This window comes from Quercus suber, unplaced genomic scaffold, assembly GCF_002906115.3.
Source record: "Quercus suber isolate HL8 unplaced genomic scaffold, Cork oak 2.0 scaffold_399, whole genome shotgun sequence".
Taxonomy (NCBI): Eukaryota; Viridiplantae; Streptophyta; class Magnoliopsida; order Fagales; family Fagaceae; genus Quercus; species Quercus suber.
In genome coordinates this window covers 141,552-156,392 of record NW_027069850.1, presented here as the reverse complement: position 1 = coordinate 156,392, position 14,841 = coordinate 141,552, and the positions used below count along the sequence as shown (strand labels likewise).

General features: G+C 37.2%; 3 protein-coding genes across 3 annotated transcripts; all 3 read right to left on the bottom strand.

The window, feature by feature from the left end:
- Positions 1-3,982: 3,982 nt before the first annotated feature.
- On the bottom strand, positions 3,983-5,204 carry LOC136062285 (histone H4-like). The gene is made up of 2 exons (XM_065761150.1): positions 5,175-5,204; positions 3,983-4,394 (listed from the first exon to the last, which is right to left on the bottom strand). Exons 1-2 carry the CDS (start codon positions 5,202-5,204, stop codon positions 4,122-4,124), a joined length of 303 nt encoding a protein of 100 aa, XP_065617222.1. The 3' UTR covers positions 3,983-4,121.
- A 3,019-nt stretch (positions 5,205-8,223) lies between these two features.
- Positions 8,224-8,759, bottom strand: LOC112025291 (histone H4). The gene has a single exon (XM_024057941.2). It carries the CDS (start codon positions 8,672-8,674, stop codon positions 8,363-8,365), a length of 312 nt encoding a protein of 103 aa, XP_023913709.1. The 5' UTR covers positions 8,675-8,759; the 3' UTR covers positions 8,224-8,362.
- A 2,390-nt stretch (positions 8,760-11,149) lies between these two features.
- LOC112025293 (histone H4) lies at positions 11,150-11,655 on the bottom strand. The gene has a single exon (XM_024057942.2). It carries the CDS (start codon positions 11,566-11,568, stop codon positions 11,257-11,259), a length of 312 nt encoding a protein of 103 aa, XP_023913710.1. The 5' UTR covers positions 11,569-11,655; the 3' UTR covers positions 11,150-11,256.
- Positions 11,656-14,841: the final 3,186 nt, after the last annotated feature.

Genomic DNA, 14,841 nt, shown 5'->3' with positions numbered 1-14,841 from the left:
TCACCATTACCTCTAGGGTAGTGGTTGAGGCTCTTAGGGTTCCGGTCGTTAGGTAGCCCGTCTATCCTTATGCGGAATCTCCACCCCTTAATGACGTTATGTCATACATCACTGGGTCTTCTATCCAGTGGGGTTCTAATCCTTAGATCACGTCCGCTGAGCTTCTTGAGACTACCTATCTCTTCCTTAGGATAGCGTGTCATTCATTGTGGCCTATTTCTTATCTTCACACCATCCTTATTGAGTGATGTGTGTTTTTGTACGCCCTTGTTTCTGGTGCTTCTATTAGTTTTCCTCATTTGTTTCTTCGTTCTTTGAATGAAGTTCATAGGAGTTCAGTCATCGCTCATGCTCTTGTTCATCCTATTTTCATTCATAGGATTTTGTTGTTTTTAAGGTTAGATTACTTCCCTGCTGGTGAGCCCGTATATGTCATAGCTCCCATAGGTGCCACCTTCCTTAGGTAGAGGGCTGCTCATATTAGAGCTCATCGAGTTGAGCCTTCTGGTGTTGTACCCCCTCCTCCCTCTTCTACAGGTGATGCTTCAGTTGAGGCGTCTGGTGCTGCTGCTGCTGCTGATGTTCCTCCACCGACTACCTCAGATGCTTCAGACATTTGACGTACGTTGGATCATGTCTTGACCGTTCAGGCGGCTCATGGACAGATTTTGGTGGACGTGCTCGATGAGATCCGTGCCTTGCAAGCAGAGTTGGCACAGTTTCGACGATCCTCACCACCACCTCCTTTTGATGATGGATTCTGATTGCCCTTTGGCATTCCGTCACAAAAAGGGGGAGTACTTTTAGACATTTGTAGAGGATTTTTGTTCTCAAGGGGAGAGTTTTTTTTTTTTTGTTGAAGCTTGTGGAGTTGATTAGATTGTATCTAGTTGCTTCACTTTGTATTTTTGTTCTTATCTAATTATCAATTTTGTTTTTGTTTAATTTGCCATATGCCTAGTCATAAGAATGAAAAGAAGATTTTGAGTTCATTGAATTCGTTGGCCTTAGTTTTAGTTATTAGGATACTATTTATAAACAAAGTGAGAGAGAGAGAGAGAGAGAGAGAGAGAGAGAGAGAGAGAGAGATTTCAATCAAAAACTACTTTAAAAAAGAAAAAGAAAAAAGAAAAAGATGATAATTGGAGTAAAGGAGATTTGAATAACGAACATCTCTGTTTTTGAAACACTAGAAAATGTCAATTAATAAGCTACAAAGTTATTGGCAAAACTTACAATTTTTAATCTTCCTAAAATGAGGTGAAAATAGAAAATAAAATTTTCTTATTCTACCAAAAAGAAAAGTTTTTAAATCAATGATTTTACTATAATGTTTCTCTAGTTTCTCAAATCAACTTTTATTGATAAAGCTGAGGGACGAAATTGACACAATTAATAGTTGAATGGTATTAATTTGAGGGTCGGACAAGATTGACAATATTTATATATATATAGACAAAATTGGAACCATTAACAAATGTACAAAGGCCAAAAGTGTGATTTCCTTTTTTTGGAAAATTCGATAGTTACCACAATAAAATTGAGGATATTTGAACTATGAAAATCTCTGTAAAAAGCACTAAAAAGTGTCAATAATCACAAATTCAAATCCATGTATCCCAAATAGTTGGAATACAAAATAATGAAACCAAATTTTTTCTCACTGCATTATGGGAAGTTTTGGCCCGTTAGCACCTGAAAATTTTGGCCAAGTCAATTTAGGCTAATATGCAGAAAAACCTATTCTGTCCTGAACTTTTAGTCCAGTCCAAAGTTTTAACTAATTGTTTGAACTTTCAACTTATGTCTACGTGAGCGTGAAGCAAGCACAGCAATCATCCCAAATTTAGTGCTAGGCACAGCCGTGGACTTGGGGACCACGCTTTAAGGCCTTTCAAGGTCAGAAAACGTCAATGTAGATGCCCAGAGATTCAACCCCACTTGTGTTCTTATTTTGAAAAAGTTCACCACTTCATCTACTTCAGCGGCAATGTCATTGATTAATAAATTGTCAGGTGGAAAGTGAAGGTTCATTCACTATTACATATGGATTCTTAAATTCTTTTTCCTCTTCTAGTTCACACGCATATTCATTTCTTGTCCGTAACTTCTTTTTGATTATAAATAAATAAAATAAAATAAAAAAGCTAAAATGCAAATTACACTCTAAATTTTATTAAAATTTATTTTCAGCTTCTAACTTTACTTTTGCCCGATACAATATATACCTGAATAGAATAAATTTAAAACTTATTTAAACTCAATTGAACAAACATAAAGTTAAAAGCCTGAAATAAATTAAAATGAAGTCAGTTTTCTTCATTTAATTATTTTTAGAGTATAATTTCTTCTTTGTTTGTGCTTATGGGTTGTCTCCCTTTCTAGCGCGATTTCGGACGATTCTTTTCATCCACTACCAAGTGCAATGGTGTGTGGGCTAATGTTGTGATGTGTCTATGTTTTTCACTATTTGGATTTTGTAGACATAGTGTTTTCTTCATTTATTTAAAAACTGGAAATATCAGAAGACATTAAAACGGAAGAGGAGTCAAACCCATTGACGTCTCTAATGAAAACACAAAAATTAAATCCATGTTGCCCAAATAATTGGACTTCAAAATAATGAAACCACAAATTTGTCTCTGTCTGGGCCTGGATTCCCCACCCTTTTTTTTTTTTTTGCTGAATGATTCTCCATCCTAATTTTATTCGCCTTTGGATTGTCTGTTTTATAGGAAGTTTAGGCCTGCTTGGCACCTGAAAATTCGGCCCACATCAAAAGTAAGAACCTATTTATATCCTGAACTTCAGCCCAGTCCAAAGCTATAACTTTTAACTAATATTTGAACTTTCAACTTTTAACTAAGGGCTACGTGGACTTGCAGCTAGAGACATAGCCGTGGACTTGGACCGGGCTTATAGGCTTTTCCAAGGTTCAACCCAACTTGTTTCTTATACAAGGTGGGCTACAAAAACATAATCCTACAAAGTGCCTCTTGATTTTTTTTGTTAAACACGAAATGATAAAATACAATTAACACCCTTAAGTTTAGGCTAATGCTAATTAAGACCAAGTCATTACTCACTATGAGAGAAAGTAGAAAAATGAATAATGATTTAAAAACCAGGTTGATCAGTTTTAAAATAAGTTACATTTTTTATTAACTATGTTTTACCCAACACAAAATTTGTAACATTATTGACCATGTATTATTTTATGTATAAATAAATAATTAAACCAAAAATAAATAAAAAATCAAATTGAGTTGCTTACATTTAAAAGCTTTTTAGATTGGAACCTTTGGTTAGTTTTAAAATTCTAAGAATTTTGACATAGCTCGTGTATGAACATATATACTTAGAAATTCAAACCCCTGTTCTCTCTTCTGGAAGGCGTATGGTTTGGTGAAGCCTTGTTGGGAAGTTTTAAAATATACAATTGAACCCAAATCTCACTCTCACCTTGCTTTACTAGAGAAAATTCCATATGTTCCTCAAAGCTGACCAATTTGTACATAAAAAAGGAAGGTCTTTCAGCCAACTATTGAAAACTAATAAAGATCTCAATCTAGATCATGCACTTCTGCTTTTCTTAAAAGATGAAACCGAGTTCTTTGTAAATGCCAAGTATCAAAGGAAGGAATACAATTTATTAAAACCTAGTTCTCATACTAGATCTTTGATTTCTCAGTTTAGACTCTGTTCTGGGCAGTTTCATAAATACAAAACCTTTATCCAATTTTGCTAACGGAAATTCCTCAAAAACACCCAACTCAGCCCTAAATGATTATGAATCCCAATTTCCATCAAAGCTCAAATTTCAAGTTCAAATTATGTGTAACAACTAATTATTCCAATCCGGGTAACAAAATTGGAACCAAGTTAGGGCAAATTGGATCTGCAAATAGAGCACCAAACAAGAACTCTCATGATATAAACTCAAAACAAAACAACAGCAAAATAATTGAAAGAGAATACCATGAAAGTTTAAATTTCATATCAGTCTATTCACGATTCACTTAAATCAACATCAATTAAGTCCAATTACAACAAAAACCACCTAATTTGAAACAGAATCCAAATACTAAACCCTAACCCTAACCCTAATTCTAACCTCCTTCTTAGCCTCCAAAACCATAGAGAGTCCTGCCCTGCCTCTTCAGAGCGTAAACAACATCCATAGCAGTAACAGTCTTGCGGCGAGCGTGCTCGGTGTAGGTCACAGCATCGCGAATCACGTTCTCCAAGAAGATCTTGAGGACGCCACGTGTCTCCTCGTAGATGAGACCGCTGATACGCTTGACTCCGCCACGCCTCGCCAAACGCCGAATGGCAGGCTTCGTAATTCCCTGGATGTTATCCCTCAGAACCTTACGGTGCCGTTTCGCTCCTCCCTTGATTTTGGCCGTTGGATTTTTATAGATTGGATTTCATTGGTGGAAAATTTAAAGGTGCGGATCGAGGCGATTTTGCTTTATGGTGGGAACTTTTTTTTTGGCTAAAATATGGGGGGAACTTTGTCTCTATTGCATATGGATTCTTAATTCTTTTTCCTCTTCTGGTTCACACACATGTTCATCTCAATTCTTGTCCAGTTGTCCATAACCTATTTTGATAAAAAGAAAGATAAATTGTAAATTACACCTTTAATTAAAATTCATATTAAGCTTTTTACTTTGCTTTTGTTCAGTTTAATACTTCAATATATGTTGGAATTGAATAAATTTAAAACTTATTTGAATTCATTCAACCAACATAAAGATAGAGGCTTGAAATAAATGAAAATAAAGTAAGTTTTTGCCCTTTTCTTTCTTTATTTTTAAAATCACTATAATTTCTTCTTTTTTTGTGCTTATAGATTGTCTTCCTCTCCTGGGAGGCTGCCAAAACTTTCATCCACTACCAAATGGAGTGGGTTTACTGCTGAAGAATGCAAGTAAAAGAAATAAATAATGTTGTGATGTGACTATGTTTTTATCACCATTAGATTTTTAGATACTACGTTTTCTTCATTTGTTTAAAAACAGGAGATAATAGGAGACGTTAAAACTAGAAAAGAGCCGAACTCATTGACGTCTCCATTAAAAACACTAGAAAGTGTCAATAATCAAAAAGTTAAATCCATTTCCCAAATAATCAAACTTCAAATTTTTTTTTTATGAACAAAAAAGGACCTTACGCGTGTGATCATTGACCCGACCCATTTAAATCCACTATTGATGGCACGGAGCACCCTTGGGCACGTTAGGGCTATCATTGTCATGGCACAGCGTTTTTGCGAAAAGCATAATTCGAACCTGACAACTTTTAGACTCACAGGTGTGACCAAGTTCAAAACTCCTACCAATGCACCACACGCCAAGTGCAACAGACTTCAAAATATTGAAACCAAAAATTTTCAGTGTCTGGCCTGGATTCTTCACCCTAATTTAATCCCTCTTGGATTGTTTCCCTAAAAAGCACCAATAATCAAAAAGTTAATCCATATGCCCAAATAATTGGACTCCAAAAAAAATTGTCTGTCTGGACCCAGATTCCCCACTCTAATTTAATCCGCCTTTGGATGATCTAACTGCATTATGGGAAATTTTGGGCCGTTTAGCGCCTGAAAATTTTGGAACTTCAGCCCAGTCCAAAGCTATAACTTTTAACCATATATTTGAACTTCCAACTTACTTATAAATTGCAATTGCAGCAAGCACCGCAATCATCCCAAATATGGTGCTAGAGACTAGAGACGTAGCCGTGGACTTGGACCAGGCTTTTAGGCTTTTCGAAGGTTCAACCCAACCTCTTTTCTTATTTTGAGCAGGTTCGATTAAATTATGTTGGAAGGATTTTTTATTTTTTATTTTTTAATTATGAACATAAAAAAATATATAAAAAAAAAAGGGTCTCACGCGTGATCATTGACCCAACCCACCCGAGAGGGCTTGGAAGGATGCTTTATCCTCTTCTAATGCACACGAAGACTCATTTTTGGTCCATAACTTGTTCTGATAAAACTTCATAAAAGAAGCTTCTTCACATATTGATAAGCTCGTGCTTCTTTTATGTCTCTATACTTGTGCTGCTTTCCATAATAATATTGTAAACGCAATTTCTGAAAAATGAGAAATTCATAATGGACTTTAAAAACATATCTTATAAAACTTCAACAAACTTGAGTCAAAGAGTAACAGGGAAATTTAAGGTTTAAGCTAATGTCAGTTCAAAACTCCTAAATCACAACCATGAGAAAGGAGAAAAATGAATACTACTTAAACTTAAAGTCAAAATTGGGTTTAAAGACCAAGTTGATTCAATTTTAAAAAGTTTTGAATCTCGCTGTCATTAGCCCAAATCTCAAAATTGATTACTAAATTTTACCCAACAAAAAATCTGTAACATTTTATTCACCAAGTTGAAATATTTTATGTATAAATAAACAATTAAACATTTATGAAAACAAGTTTCGAGTTGGTTACATACAAAACCCTTTTTAGAGTTTTGTGTACAGTTGGAACCTTGGGTGAACCTTGTTGGGATGTGTTTTGACATACAATAAACCCAAATCTCAGTAAGCAGAGAATTTCCTTAAAGCTGCTGGTGATCAATTTGTGTATAACTTTCAGCCAATTAAAACACCAGTAATAATTTCATATATAAAGTATAAACTCAAAACAGAGCAAATACCAAAATAATTGACTGGAAGAGAATAGCATGAAAATCGGTCGATTAATAGTCAATTTCCAATTACAACAAAACCCCTAATTCGAAACATAAATCCATACACTAAACCCTAACCCTAACTCTAACCCCCTTCTTAACCTCCAAAACCATAGAGAGTCCTGCCCTGCCTCTTCAAAGCGTAAACAACATCCATGGCAGTAACAGTCTTGCGGCGAGCTGGCCTGGATTCCCCCCCCTTTTTTTTTTTTTTGCTGAATGATTCTCCATCCTAATTTTATTCGCCTTTGGATTGTCTGTTTTATAGGAAGTTTAGGCCTGCTTGGCACCTGAAAATTCGGCCCACATCAAAAGTAAGAACCTATTTATATCCTGAACTTCAGCCCAGTCCAAAGCTATAACTTTTAACTAATATTTGAACTTTCAACTTTTAACTAAGGGCTACGTGGACTTGCAGCTAGAGACATAGCCGTGGACTTGGACCGGGCTTATAGGCTTTTCCAAGGTTCAACCCAACTTGTTTCTTATACAAGGTGGGCTACAAAAACATAATCCTACAAAGTGCCTCTTGATTTTTTTTGTTAAACACAAAATGATAAAATACAATTAACACCCTTAAGTTTAGGCTAATGCTAATTAAGACCAAGTCATTACTCACTATGAGAGAAAGTAGAAAAATGAATAATGATTTAAAAACCAGGTTGATCAGTTTTAAAATAAGTTACATTTTTTATTAACTATGTTTTACCCAACACAAAATTTGTAACATTATTGACCATGTATTATTTTATGTATAAATAAATAATTAAACCAAAAATAAATAAAAAATCAAATTGAGTTGCTTACATTTAAAAGCTTTTTAGATTGGAACCTTTGGTTAGTTTTAAAATTCTAAGAATTTTGACATAGCTCGTGTATGAACATATATACTTAGAAATTCAAACCCCTGTTCTCTCTTCTGGAAGGCGTATGGTTTGGTGAAGCCTTGTTGGGAAGTTTTAAAATATACAATTGAACCCAAATCTCACTCTCACCTTGCTTTACTAGAGAAAATTCCATATGTTCCTCAAAGCTGACCAATTTGTACATAAAAAAGGAAGGTCTTTCAGCCAACTATTGAAAACTAATAAAGATCTCAATCTAGATCATGCACTTCTGCTTTTCTTAAAAGATGAAACCGAGTTCTTTGTAAATGCCAAGTATCAAAGGAAGGAATACAATTTATTAAAACCTAGTTCTCATACTAGATCTTTGATTTCTCAGTTTAGACTCTGTTCTGGGCAGTTTCATAAATACAAAACCTTTATCCAATTTTGCTAACGGAAATTCCTCAAAAACACCCAACTCAGCCCTAAATGATTATGAATCCCAATTTCCATCAAAGCTCAAATTTCAAGTTCAAATTATGTGTAACAACTAATTATTCCAATCCGGGTAACAAAATTGGAACCAAGTTAGGGCAAATTGGATCTGCAAATAGAGCACCAAACAAGAACTCTCATGATATAAACTCAAAACAAAACAACAGCAAAATAATTGAAAGAGAATACCATGAAAGTTTAAATTTCATATCAGTCTATTCACGATTCACTTAAATCAACATCAATTAAGTCCAATTACAACAAAAACCACCTAATTTGAAACAGAATCCAAATACTAAACCCTAACCCTAACCCTAATTCTAACCTCCTTCTTAGCCTCCAAAACCATAGAGAGTCCTGCCCTGCCTCTTCAGAGCGTAAACAACATCCATAGCAGTAACAGTCTTGCGGCGAGCGTGCTCGGTGTAGGTCACAGCATCGCGAATCACGTTCTCCAAGAAGATCTTGAGGACGCCACGTGTCTCCTCGTAGATGAGACCGCTGATACGCTTGACTCCGCCACGCCTCGCCAAACGCCGAATGGCAGGCTTCGTAATTCCCTGGATGTTATCCCTCAGAACCTTACGGTGCCGTTTCGCTCCTCCCTTTCCCAAACCCTTGCCTCCCTTTCCTCTCCCTGACATATTTTTTTTCTCTCTGACTCTTTGATTTTTTGAGAGATCGATTGTTTGTTTTTGTTTTTGATGGGGAGGTGAGAGAGAAGACAGGTGGGTTTATATAAGGGGAGGGGGCGGTGTTGTGGCCGTTCGATGAGGGAGCGATCCGTGTGAACTATAAGTGTAGGGATTTTGGCCGTTGGATTTTTATAGATTGGATTTCATTGGTGGAAAATTTAAAGGTGCGGATCGAGGCGATTTTGCTTTATGGTGGGAACTTTTTTTTTGGCTAAAATATGGGGGGAACTTTGTCTCTATTGCATATGGATTCTTAATTCTTTTTCCTCTTCTGGTTCACACACATGTTCATCTCAATTCTTGTCCAGTTGTCCATAACCTATTTTGATAAAAAGAAAGATAAATTGTAAATTACACCTTTAATTAAAATTCATATTAAGCTTTTTACTTTGCTTTTGTTCAGTTTAATACTTCAATATATGTTGGAATTGAATAAATTTAAAACTTATTTGAATTCATTCAACCAACATAAAGATAGAGGCTTGAAATAAATGAAAATAAAGTAAGTTTTTGCCATTTTCTTTCTTTATTTTTAAAATCACTATAATTTCTTCTTCTTTTTTTGTGCTTATAGATTGTCTTCCTCTCCTGGGATGCTGCCAAAACTTTCATCCACTACCAAGTGGAGTGGGTTTACCGCTGAAGAATGCAAGTAAAAGAAATAAATAATGTTGTGATGTGACTGTTTTTTCACCATTAAATTTTGTAAATACTACGTTTTCTTCATTTGTTTAAAAACAAGAGAAAATAGGAGACTTTAAAACCGGAGAAAAACCGAATTCATTGACATCTCCATTGAAAACACTAGAAAGTGTAAATAATCAAAAAGTTAAATCCTTTTTCCAAATAATTAAACTTCAAAATTTTCTTTTTCTAATAAACAAAAAATAACCTTACGCATGTAATCATTGACCGAACCCATTTAAATCCGCTATTGATGACACAGAGCACCCTTGAACACGTTAGCACTATCATTGTCATGGCACAACATTTTTGCAAAAAGCATAACTCAAACCCGATAACTCTTAAACTCACAAATATAACCAAGTTCAAGACTCCTACCAATGTACCACACACCAGGTGCACCGGACTTAAAAATATTGAAACCAAAAATTTTCAGTGTCGGGCCTGGATTCTTCACTCTAATTTAATCCCTCTTTGGATTGTTTCCCTAAAAAGCGCCAATAATCAAAAAGTTAATCCATATGCCCAAATAATTGGACTTCAAAAAAAAATTTGTCTGTCTGGGCCCGGATTCCCCCACTCTAATTTAATCCGCCTTTGGATGATCTCACTGCATTATGGGAAATTTTGGGCCGTCTAGCGCCTGAAAATTTTGGAACCTCAGCCCAGTCCAAAGCTATAACTTTTAACCATATATTTGAACTTCTAACTTACTTGTAAATTGCAATTGCAGCAAGCACAGCAATCATCCCAAATATGGTGCTAGAGACTAGAGACATAGCCGTGGACTTGGACCAGGCTTTTAGGCTTTTCGAAGGTTCAACCCAACCTCTTTTATTATTTTGAGCAGGTTCGATTAAATTATGTTGGAAGGATTTTTTATTTTTTATTTTTTAATTATGAACACAAAAATAAAAAAATAAATAAAAAAAAGGGTCTCACGCGCGATCATTGACCCAACCCACCCGAGAGGGCTTGGAAGGATGCTTTATCCTCTTCTAATGCACACGAAGACTCATTTTTGGTCCATAACTTGTTCTGATAAAACTTCATAAAAGAAGCTTCTTCACATATTGATAAGCTCGTGCTTCTTTTATGTCTCTATACTTGTGCTGCTTTCTATAATAATATTGTAAACGCAATTTATGAAAAATTAGAAATTCATAATGGACTTTAAAAACATATCTTATAAAACTTCAACAAACTTGAGTCAAAGAGTAACAGGGAAATTTAAGGTTTAAGCTAATGTCAGTTCAAAACTCCTAAATCACAACCATGAGAAAGGAGAAAAATGAATACTACTTAAACTTAAAGTCAAAATTGGGTTTAAAGACCAAGTTGATTCAATTTTAAAAAGTTTTGAATCTCGCTGTCATTAGCCCAAATCTCAAAATTGATTACTAAATTTTACCCAACAAAAAATCGGTAACATTTTATTCACCAAGTTGAAATATTTTATGTATAAATAAACAATTAAACATTTATGAAAACAAATTTCGAGTTGGTTACATACAAAACCCTTTTTAGAGTTTTGTGTACAGTTGGAACCTTGGGTGAACCTTGTTGGGATGTGTTTTGACATACAATAAACCCAAATCTCAGTAAGCAGAGAATTTCCTTAAAGCTACTGGTGATCAATTTGTGTATAACTTTCAGCCAATTAAAACACCAGTAATAATTTCATATATAAAGTATAAACTCAAAACAGAGCAAATACCAAAATAATTGACTGGAAGAGAATAGCATGAAAATCGGTCGATTAATAGTCAATTTCCAATTACAACAAAACCCCTAATTCGAAACATAAATCCATACACTAAACCCTAACCCTAACTCTAACCCCCTTCTTAACCTCCAAAACCATAGAGAGTCCTGCCCTGCCTCTTCAAAGCGTAAACAACATCCATGGCAGTAACAGTCTTGCGGCGAGCGTGCTCAGTGTAGGTCACAGCATCGCGGATCACGTTCTCCAAGAAGATCTTGAGGACGCCACGTGTCTCTTCGTAGATGAGCCCGCTGATACGCTTGACTCCGCCACGCCTCGCCAAACGCCGAATGGCAGGCTTCGTAATTCCCTGGATGTTATCCCTCAGAACCTTACGGTGCCGTTTCGCACCGCCCTTTCCCAAACCCTTGCCTCCTTTTCCTCTTCCTGACATTTTCTCTCTCTCTCTTTCTCTGGCACCTTGTTTTTGAAAGACTGTTTTGTTTTTGTTTTTGATGGGAGAATGGGAGAGAAGGTTGGTGAGTTTATATAAGGGTAGGAGGTGGTGGTGTGGCCGTTGGATGAGGGAGCGATCCCTGTGAATTATAAGTGTGGGGGGTTTTGGCCGTTGGATTTTTAGTGATTGGATTTCATTGGTGGAAATTTGAAGGTGCGGATCGAGACGATTTTGCCTTTTTGGTGGGAATTTTGTCTCTGCGAGAAAACACACCTTTAAGCGCCGACGAAAAACAACAAATTAAACTCGAAAAGACCGCGTTTGGTTTTGGCTAAAATTTTGAAAATTTGATTGGAGTTTTTTTTTATTTTTGAGAAAGGAATTTGATTGGAGTTCACAAGTCATGACTCATGACATGTGGATTGTGATTAAAAAAAGCACGTGTCATATTTATGATGGATCTAGTAAACAAAAGTATTGAACCTAATGTCTACCGAATAATAATTATATGAAGACTTAAAAAAGTCTTATAGTTAAATGATTCTCCGAAAAACAAAAAAAAAAAAGTTAAGCGATATTATTTATTCATTTTCTAAGAACCATTTGTTTAGATATTTTTTCCCTTATTATTGTGTATATTATTTGATGATACTATAAAATACCACCTTAAAAATTGTCCATATAGCTCGTCTACAGGAAAAAAGGAAAGAAGTATAGACACAGCTAAATTGCCTCGTCCATCATAAACCGGTAAGGACGGACGAGGCCTCGTCCGTCCCAAAGGACGGACGAGGCAAGCATGGCTATGCTAAGGCTTGTCCACCTCTACTTAAGGACGGACGAGCCAAGCATTGATTTACCAACAGATCAAAACCTCCATTGCTCGTAATAAGGCACCGATTCGGATGAAGTAACTTCTACGGAAGTTATGAAAGTTACCTCCGATTTTGGTGAATTCCTCGACAATAGGAACGGTTATCAGAGCAAATAACCGTTCCATACACTATATAAACACGACTCCGCATAGAGGCAAGGGGATTCTGATTTTTCATTTTGAGAAGGGAATAAACACTTAGAAATTTTTCCTCTCTATTCCAGCCTACTAACTTCACCATCGGAGGATCATAGGCCGGCCTCCACCGGTCTTTTCTCTGATTGAATTTGGTTTTACAGGATTCAACTCTCAAGATTGTCGAAGTCCGAAGATTTTCAACCCACTGATTTTCCAAAATTATCAGTTGGCGCCGTCTATGGGGAGCGTATTTGTCGCTCTTGAACTTGTTTAGTTCTGTGATTTCTCTCTCGTGAAAGGGTTTGAAATGGTTCGGACTAGATCAAGGGCAACTAGCCCAGGCCCTCAACAGAGTAGGGACGCATCGAGTAATCCTCATCGCGATCGACAATCTGCACCGGATATGCAAGCCCCGTCTGTCCAACATATGCATTCTATGGCGGCTGCGATGGCGGAGTTAACTCGCCAGAATCAGGACTTACGGAGAGAGGTTGACTTAAGAAGGCAGACGCATCAAGAGCAGGAAGAAGAAGGGCAAACTCAGGATCAAGAGGGCAGAGAGAACTTTCAGCATGGGAGTCAATCAAGGGATACCACTTCGCGAAGGGCATCTGACTTGAAGAAAGAGATGGATCAAATGAAGAAGGCCATGGAAGAAATGAAGGAGAATATGAGGAGGGCAAACCCAGTAGAAGATTTGGTTCATAGAACTGACTCTCCCTTTACGGCCTCCATCAATGGCCATCCCCTACCACCGAAATTTAAAATGCCTTCTTTAGATTCATACGATGGGAATCGAGATCCTTTTGATCACATTGCCACCTTCAAGACCACTATGCATCTTCAAGGAGTTCCAGATGAAATAATGTGCAGAGGCCAACGGCTAGATAACACTCTCTTGCTGCTAATTGGTCTCCCTGTACTTGGCCTAACCCGTGTTCCGTTGGGAACTTGACTGACAAATGGTAGTAGATGTACTGCCTTCCACCTGTTTAAAGTTGGCCTCCAATTATTGCATTGTAAGAAGACGAACAATTAACTACGAGGAAATTCACCTCCTTGGTTACTTGCTGCGGATACGCCCCCACCGTTACTGGTAATGAAATACTACCACAGGTTGCACCTTCATTCCACCAAAACCTACTAGGGGGGAGCTTGTTGGACGGAGCAAGTCTCGTCCTAACCTCATCTGCTGAAAGGCTGAAAAGTACAGATATTAGCAGAACTTCCATTATCTATCAACACCTTCTAGTCTTGTAGTCGTAATAAGAGAGACGACAATGGCATCGTCATGAGGGTGATGGACTCTCTCTGCATCCTCGTCCATGAAGGTGATCGCCTGTTCGTCCGTAGTCCCTGCACTCGGTGATCGTCCAGAGAGCTGAATGCTCTGCACTGCTTTCAAGTATGCTCTCTTTGCTTAGACGACTGTCCTGCAGAACTTCCCCCCAGAATGATTCTTATTTCTCAAAGCGGTGGCCGTGAAGATTCTTCTACTTGGTTTCAATTTCTCGTCTTTGTGATCTCGGCCAAGGAAATTTTTCAACTTCCCTTGTCTAATGAGATTCTTAATCTGCTGCTTCAGATCGAAGCACTCGTCCGTGTCGTGCCCGTGATCTCTATGGAAGCAACAATACTTATTTCTATTGCGCTTATTGGGATCTCCCTTCATCTTCTCTGGCCACTTTAAGGAAGACTCGTCTTTGATTTGCATGAGGACTTGCTCGAGTGGCACGCTCAAAGGAGTGTACTGTTGGTTCCTTGCTGACAGACCTGCCCTCTTTTCTCGGTCTTTCTTATCCTCCGTTCGTCCCTTCTTTGGACGAGGACCCTGCTCGGAATGACGAGCAGGATTTGTTTCCATTCTCTCGCCCTCTTCCTTTTCTTAGCTATAATCGCATCTTCTGCGTTCATGAAGTTTTGGGCTGAATGGACGAGTTCAGCCATGGACTGAGGTTCTTCTCATAGAGTTTATGTATAAACAAATCAGAATTGACTCCATTATGAAAGGCTGCCAACAATAGCTTATCATCTACCTCGTCCACGGTTAGGGCTTCCCTATTGAAGAGTGTGATGAAGGAACGCAAGCTTTCATTCTCCCTGTTCTATCATTAACATACTGGAAGTAGATCGTCTGTGACGCTGACCCCTATGAAGTTATTAACAAACAACTTGCTTAATTCTCCAAAAGAACTTACTGAATTCGGGGGTAATTTGCTGAACCATACTCTGGCGGACCCTTGAGAGTGGTAGGAAGG

Coding starts and splice junctions, on each gene's coding strand:
- LOC136062285 (XM_065761150.1), bottom strand. CDS start 5,204: ATGGGTCGGGTCAATGATCACACGCGTAAG. Junction 4,395..5,174: donor TCAATGATCACACGCGTAAG/GTCCTTTTTTGT, acceptor GCCAAAATCAAG/GGAGGAGCGAAACGGCACCG.
- LOC112025291 (XM_024057941.2), bottom strand. CDS start 8,674: ATGTCAGGGAGAGGAAAGGGAGGCAAGGGTTTGGGAAAGGGAGGAGCG.
- LOC112025293 (XM_024057942.2), bottom strand. CDS start 11,568: ATGTCAGGAAGAGGAAAAGGAGGCAAGGGTTTGGGAAAGGGCGGTGCG.